Source organism: Marmota monax, unplaced genomic scaffold, assembly GCF_021218885.2.
Source record: "Marmota monax isolate L192 unplaced genomic scaffold, Marmota_monax_Labrador192_F-V1.1 WCK01_AAM20220418_F8-fsc00311, whole genome shotgun sequence".
NCBI classification, from domain to species: domain Eukaryota; kingdom Metazoa; phylum Chordata; class Mammalia; order Rodentia; family Sciuridae; genus Marmota; species Marmota monax.
Window position 1 is genome coordinate 213,439 of NW_026694601.1, and position 8,512 is coordinate 221,950.

Here is an 8,512-nt window from a genome sequence, read left to right on the forward strand (position 1 = left end):
AGCTGTTCAGGGAAGAAGTACAAAGTATTCTTTAAAGATAACTGCTCATTTTCTAAGCAAAAGAAAACTATCAATCATATTTTTTCTTAAATACAACATTTATTTAAGTGCATTATATTAAGTGCATTATAGCTTCAAAGCACTTATACACACACATTCACATTCATTTGCTTAGTCTGTATGTGCTGGACTCTAGAATGTAAAAGGACTGACCCAGGTACCTTCTCTCTTCTAGTACCTACAACAGTAATAATGAATGAAATTTAACTTGAAAAATATTATATAATTAAAGAAGTAAAAGTTACTTATGAAAACTAGAAATCAGAAAAAAAGGACCAAACCTGATTGAGACCTCACTGCAAAAGGCTGGTAGGATTTCTTCCACTGCCTCTCAGAACTATAAAAAGCTGGGAAGGGAAACTTACCACAGACTCTGAGACCTACTTTGACAGAATTCCCACAGAGCAGTATGTATTACATGTCAAAGTTGCGAAATCAAAATGAGAACCTGGAAATAAACCTATTCTCTCCCAGGTCCAGAAAAGTGGGCCACAAATTATTTTGATTCACTTTTTTTCATAAACTATTTTATTGGTAATTTTGGCCAACACCTCTCTCCCTGAATTCTAGGTGAACACTGTTCTGTTTCTCTACCAAGTGTTGGCAAACTACTGCTAGCTAGCAGTCCAAGCTAAAAATAATTTGCACATTTTTAAATGGTTGAAAAAAACTAAAAATATTTCATGACACATTAAAATTATTTTAAATTCAAATTTCAGTGTCAGTGATGTTTTGTAGGATCACTGTCACATCTATTTGTTTAAATATTGCCTATGGCAGCCTACAGCCTAAAAAAATTCACTCTCTGTTCCTTTATAGAGAAGTTCACCAATTGTCTACACAATAAGGTGGGGATTTAGGTCTACTGGCTAAGCCAGACACAAAGCAAAATAATTAAAAGAACAGCATTCCTGGGCTGAGGAGGGGAAGGGAGAGAGTCGGAAAAAGTCAACCAGGAAAGCCTTGACACGTGGAAGTAAAAATGTACAAAGGCACATCGCCAAAAGTCCAGATTAAGAATGATTAATCTCTGGGCTGTAGCTCAGTGGCAGAGCGCTTGCCTAGCATACGTGAGGCACTGGGTTCGATTCTAAGCACCACATAAAAATAAATACAATAAAGGCATTCTGTCCATCTACAACTACAAAAAGAGAGAGAGAGAGAGAATGATTAATCTCTGTTCAGTAGCAAGTGCAACATGCAGCCTCGAGAGCGCTGGACACGCAATGCCACCCTCTTCCAACCTTTCCATGACTGTGCGCCTATACCGTTCATCTCCAATCAAGCGAAGGAAAGCAGCATTTAGAGAATGTGAATTATTTGAGAGGGGTATCTGAATGGATTCAAGGGGAGTGGTGGTCTTCCTTTTCTGAAATGGCTTTTGTTTGCCTGTTTTGCCAAAGTCTTGCAAAAGGAATCATGGATTCGTTAGCACTTTGTTCCTAATATGCCATGTAACTCGGGCATACTTTTCCTCTGACTTCAATCCCCCAAACAAGTCAGTAAAGATGCGCAGCTTCTCGGGAATGAGACCCTTTTCATTCTTAACAATGAACCTCCTTTTTGTACACCCCCTCGCCCACTCCTTACCAATAATGCCCAACCCTCCAGTCTCCTGCGGGCTGCGAGTTCGCTATTCATAGAGGTGACGCTCCCAGCCCCAGAGACCCACTGAAACGTGACAGCCAAGGGACCAATCTCACCTCCTATAGCCCTAAAGCTGGTTCAAAATGCGCACACACACACACACCCATTACGAGAGCTGCCCCTCCCTGAACTATGACTCCATACCCTTCAGAACTAATGACAGCTCCCCGACCCAGAGAGAAACAACGGGAGAATCCCAGCTTCCGCCTCGAAGGGGTTTCTGGGGCGCTGAGAGGGGCCGCAGCGCCTGCGTTCCTGGGAAAGGGGCTGCAGCCTCCACTGCGCAGGCGCACCGCCGCGTCGCCGTGGCCCCGCCCCACACGGCGCTCGGGCCTCTCGGGGAGGCTGTTCTGGAGCATCTGCGCGCGCCCCCTGGTGCTGAGAGGAGGGGCGGCAGGTGAACGCTGGCTTTTCCAGCCTTGGTGACCAACCCTCCTGGACCTGCTGACCGTGATGTGGTAGGGGTGAACGGGTTTATTTAATGTTGACTACGTCTTTAAATGAGAGGTATACTTTGTATAAGATCTTCCTGGAAGGAGGAGATCTGGAGCTAAAGAAAGCGAAAGGCCCACACGTGGCCCTAGGTGCACACGTGGACATCAGCTTGTTACATTAAGGAGCTCTGCTTTCAAGGGACTGAAACCACTGTGTGGTTTCTCGAAGTAACCGCCCTGGCCCCCATTTTAGCAACTATCATCATCTCTGCCCCACTACCTGAGGATTGCAGCAGCCTCCTTATTGTCTCTAAGTGAATCCTCACGGGCCTGTTTAAAAGTTCTCTGATGGCCTAACCTCTACTCCGTCACACCACCACCGCCACCCGCCCTGTTTATTATCTCTTTTTTAATTTTTCGAGACATATCTCTCTATATTGCCATAGCTGGTTTACTCTTGGTCTCAAGTGATCATCTGACCTCAGCTTCTCCAGTAGCTAGGACTATAGTTGTGCCACCACACCCAGCTTTCCACCCGTTATTTTGACGCACATAGCTGTATCATATTACTTCATATATAAACATTTCGGTACCAAATTCTAAGGATAGAGACAGAATATTGTAACTTATTTCACAATAATAAAACTAAAAATAATCACAATGTTATTGACTATCAAGTGAGATTTCCATGATTGATAAAAATTTTGGCCTTTTTTCAGTTTATTTGAATCAGAATCCAAATATGTTCCACACCCTGAAAATAATTGGTATGTCACTTAGGTCTCTTTCTTCACTCTGTAAATTCTGACATTTCTTTCAATATTTGTCTTGAGGACCCTTGGATTGAGGTGATGGTTGTTTGTCCCAGTGAGCTTCCAGCAACAAAGACCTTGATGATTAACCTGGGCTCTATTTTACATGCTGATTTGCCCCATGTGTTTGCTATTAAGTAATAGCACAATAAACTTGATCCAGTTCAAATTTTTGGCAAAAATATTTCATAAGATATTTGTGCTCTATCCAAAGGCACATGATGTCTGAATTTCTCTTTTTGTGATGTAAGCAAAAATTGATAATATTAATAATCATTACATTTAGTTCATTAGGCATTGCAAAAACCTATCACTCCTTCATTTATAAACAGCAGCTACTTACAAAGAAACTTATTATTCCTACAAAGAAACTTCCTTCATCAATTCGTTGATTACTCTAGAGAACAATTTACATGAGAATATTATAAGTATTTGATTTGTTCTTTAACCGTTTTGTTCCCTAGGATACTCCAAAACTGACCAATGAGGCTTTTGTTAATTTAGTTGTTTGTTCCCTTGTTTAGTTGTTTGTTCTCTTGCTTGTTAAGTGTCATTGGTTCACCTGACATGTATTTCAAAGTCATTGTAGTTATTATTATTACTGATATTTAAACCATTTTATCTTTGACCTGTGGAAGTTTTTTTTTTTTTTCCTTTAGGTTGGTTCCTGAACCCTTTGACATAACCCTAGTTGTCTTTACTGCTTCTTTTTCTGAAATGATGGGGTATACCAGGTTCATCTTGCACACTTCCTGCCCTGGACCTGGACTCAACCATTTCTTAACCCAGTTCCCTTCCACATCCATACTTAACCATTGTTTTAATTTTATGATTTATTTTCTTTTCAACACAAAGAAATATATACACATATACTTATATCCCCTATACTCTTAGATAAAATATAGCATACTGTATAGACATTTCTCTACCTTGATTTTTCCTCATAAAATATATCCTAAAGATCACAGAGGTATTTCTCACTTCTTTTAGCTGCAAATTACTCAACTATTTGGATGCAGCAGAGTCTATTCCACCAGTCCTTTAATGATAGACATTTGGAGAGTTTCCAAAAGGAGACAAGGAAAAAGAGTAAAAGAAATTAGGTGGGGGGGGCGGGGCAGGGGGCCGCGTGCGCCTGCCCGGCGCGGGAAATGGCGGAGCCGGCTCCAGGCCTCGGTGCCGGCGCACCGTGATGAGTGATTCCCTGTCCCCGAACAGATGATGAGATGTTCTCCGACATTTACAAGATCCGGGAGATCGCGGACGGGCTCTGCCTGGAGGTGGAGGGCAAGATGGTCAGTAGGACCGAGGGTAACATTGATGACTCGCTCATTGGTGGAAATGCCTCCGCTGAAGGACCCGAGGGCGAAGGTACCGAAAGCACAGTAATCACTGGTGTTGATATTGTCATGAACCATCACTTGCAGGAAACCAGCTTCACAAAAGAAGCATACAAGAAGTACATCAAAGATTACATGAAATCAATCAAAGGCAAACTTGAAGAACAGAGACCAGAGAGAGTAAAACCTTTTATGACAGGGGCTGCAGAACAAATCAAGCACATCCTTGCTAATTTTAAAAATTACCAGTTCTTTATTGGTGAAAACATGAATCCAGATGGCATGGTCGCTCTCCTGGACTACCGTGAGGATGGTGTGACCCCATATATGATTTTCTTTAAGGATGGTTTAGAAATGGAGAAATGTTAACAAATTTGGCAGTTACTTTGGACCTATCATCTGTCATCATAACTGGCTGCTGCTTGTCATCCACACAACACCAGGACTTAAGACAAATGGAACTGATGTCATCTTGAGCACATTTATTTTGACCGTGATTTATTTGGAGTGGAGGCATTGTTTTTTAAGAAAACATGTCATGTAGGTTGTCTAAAAATAAAGTGCATTTAAACTCAAAAAAAAAAAAAAAAAAAAGAAATTAGGTGGGAAAAGTAGAAAACAAATAGCAAGCAATCCAAATACATATGATTACATTAAATACCAATGGAATAAGCTCATCAGACTAGGGTTATTTTAATATCCTATTTAAAAGAGATGCACTTTATACTTTATTTTTATTTCTAATTGAGACCGTACAACAGTGTAACATTTCAGTACCTGTATACAATGTTTAATGATCAGATCAGGCATATATTATTTCTTTCATTCTATTTTGAAATATTCTATTAGTTGTTGTCAAGTATAATTATCCTTCTGTTCTAGAGAGCATTAGAAGTCATTCCTCCTATCCGACTGTACCCTTCCCACTCACAAACCTTTACCAGGCTCTGGTAACCAATATTCTATTACAATATTCTATTTTCTATCTTTTGATATCAACTTTTTTGCTTCCACATATAAGTGAAAAAATGCAGTATTTCTCTTTCTGTGCCTGACTTATTTTACTTAACATAACATCCTCCATTTGTATCTGTGTTGCTGCAAATGACAGAATTTTATTTATACAAATGAATAATATTCCATTGTGTATATATACCACATTTTCTTTATCCATTCACCTGTCAGTGGACACCTAGGTTGATTTCACATCTTTGCAATTAAGGACAGTGCTTCAATAAACATGTGAGTACAGATGAGGAAGGGCGCTTTAAATATAAGTGCACAAAACAATTCATCAGTAGATGAATGGTTAGAGAAAATGTGGTATATATACACAATGGAGTTTTACTCAGTTATAAAATAAGAATGAAATTACAGGATTTGCTGGTAAATGGATGGAAAGGAAAATGTTGTGCTAAGTGAAATAAGCCAGACTCAGAAAGTCAAGGATCAAATATTTTCTCTTGTATGCGTAAACTAGATCAAAGTTGGGGTGGGGGAGTCCCATGAAAATAGAAGAAAGATCAGTGGAACAGAGGAAAGAGATTGGGGGAGCAGGAAGACAGGAAAAGACAGGAATGGTGGAGTGAAACTGAACAAACTATACTATGTACATACGTGAATATACCACAATGAATTTCACCTTTATGTATATCTATAAAGCATTAATTTTAAAAACCATAAGTAAATAGAAATAAGACCAATAGAGTAGGAGAAAGGGAATGGGAATAGAAAAGGAAGTACTAGAGACTGAAGTGGAGCAAATTATATTCCATGTTTGTATGATTATGTCCAAATGAACCCCAATATTATCTATAACTATAATACACTAATAAAAATAAATTCAAAAAATCAAGAAACCAGTCAAGTGACAGAATTCATTGAAATATATAAAGCACAAAAAGAGATAGTAAAATATGCTAAAAATTAATGCAAGAACTAATTAAAAGAAAGTTGATGGTGTTATATTAATACCACCCAAAAGCAATGTTAAGAGAGAAGGGATTACTAGAAACAAGAGTGATATTTCCTGATATGAGTCCACCAGAAAGATATAACAATTCTGAATTTGAGAAGCATTTTGTGAAACATAACCCCAAAATATATAAAGCAGAAAATGTCAAAATTAAAAGGAGAAATAAATAAACCTCAATCATAATATAATAACTTACTATATATCTCAGTACTTGATAAAGTAAACCAATTTTTTAAAACAGTAAAAATATAAATGGTTTAAAGAATGTGATTATACTGTACCAATAATTGCATAAGTTGCTTTCATTTGGACTTTCCTTAATTGTTTGAACTTTTACTTCCATGGAAATTAATTTTTTTATAAAAATCTTTGAACAAATATATGTAAAATGCTCTACAGTAGTTCGCCCAATATCTGCCAAGGATATGTTCTAAGAACCCACTAGATCCCTGAGGCTGTGAATAGTACAAAACCCTATGTGTACTCTGTCTTTTCTTTCTTTCTTTTTTTTTTAATTAGTTGTTGATGGACCTTTATTTTATTTATTTGTATGTGGTGCTGAGAATCGAACCCAGTGCCTCTAGTGTGCATGCTAGGCAAGCACACTACCACTGAGCCACAATCCCAGCCCCCTGTATTTTTTTATACACACATAACTATGATAAAGTTTTTTTAATTAGGCACAGTAAGAATTAACAACAATAATTACAAATAAAATAGAATGATTACAACAATATACAGTAATAAGTTACATGAATTTGGTCTCTGTCTTTCTCTCTCTCCTTCTTTCCTCCCTCCCTCAAACTGTCTTATTATACTTTCCCTTTTTGCTTAAAGGAAGCACTCCATGGCTTATCTTTGGCATATCTGAATTTCCAACATCACTCTTGTTATGCTTTGGGGGTCATTATTAAGTAAAATAAGGGTCATTGAACACAATCATTGATACTATGACAGTGGATCTGATAGCCAAGATGGTTACTAAGTAACTAACGGGAAGGCAGCATACACAGCATGGATATGTTGGACAGAGGGATGGTTCACATCCTGGGCAGGATGGACCAGATTTCATTATGCTACTCAGAATAATGTACAGTTTATAACTTGTCAATTGTTTGTTGCTGAAATTTCCCATTTAATATTTTTGAACTGAGCTGACCTCAGGTAACTGAAACCATGGAAAGCAACCTGATAAGCGGGGGACTACTGTATTATCAAAAGTACAAAATTACCAAATTTTAACTCTCTTTTTGGAATAGGAGTATAGCCTAGTGGTATCATTTGCCTGGCATGTAAAAGACCCCAGGTTTAATCCCCCACACTGCAAAAAAAAAGAAAAAAGACTCTTCTCTTTTTGGGAAAATAAGGAACTTGGTATCCCTGCTCTCACCTCACTACTTCTCATTATACTCAGCTATTTTACAGTTTTGTAAAATTTTATCACGCTAATCTGAGGGGGAAGGGGAGAAACTAGTCCTTTTTCCCCCATTATTTTTTAAAGTTATATTCTCTTTTGCATGTTTTAAGTTACAAACCTGAAATCTATTGAAATGTGAAGTGCACGACAAACCAATGTACCCAGCAGTTTGTCTTGTCCATTCTTAATCCTGCCCACTGGCCTCAGATGTCATTAAGACATAAAACCTTCTCATAAAAGTTTCTCTCTTCCCAGTGGTTTTCTGACTGGAAGTCATTATTACTCCTTTTGAAGTGTCTGGGCACCCTTGAAACCCAAGAAAGAAAAGGTAAAGACCACAGAATTTTCCAGTGCCTTGGAGGCTGCTGTTTCTGTCCCCTGTGAAGCTTGCCAAAGGGGTAAAGGCATCCTCTTTTACCAAAAAGGGTGAAATCAAAAAGAAAAGTTTTTTTTTTTCTTTAAGTACAGTGACAAACTTCTAAGCATTAAGTTGGTAGCACGCAAGATTGAAAGGGTACCCTGGGGCCCTGGACCATTGCTGCTTCCCAAAGAGTTGCAAAGAACCATTCAAAGCCATCCATCTTTTAGGAGCTATAGGAAAGGCATCTTATGAATCAAACAAGAGTCAGATCAAAAATTAAAATGAATTATTAAATGATCGTAGAAAGTTTCCAAGCAGTATACCATTTGATAGCAGGATTGAAGAAAGCAGATATCTGAAGGTGATGTGTTAGTCAGTTTTGATTACCATAACAAAATACACAAGCCGAGCCACTTGGTAAGGAGAAGAGGTTTGTTTACTTAGCTCACCAATTTCAAGGTCATAG

General features: G+C 38.3%; 1 protein-coding gene across 1 annotated transcript; it reads left to right on the forward strand.

The window, feature by feature from the left end:
• Positions 1 to 4,149: 4,149 nt before the first annotated feature.
• On the forward strand, positions 4,150 to 4,853 carry LOC124077612 (translationally-controlled tumor protein-like). Its single transcript, XM_046422054.2, has one exon. It carries the CDS (start codon positions 4,180 to 4,182, stop codon positions 4,660 to 4,662), a length of 483 nt encoding a protein of 160 aa, XP_046278010.1. The 5' UTR covers positions 4,150 to 4,179; the 3' UTR covers positions 4,663 to 4,853.
• Positions 4,854 to 8,512: the final 3,659 nt, after the last annotated feature.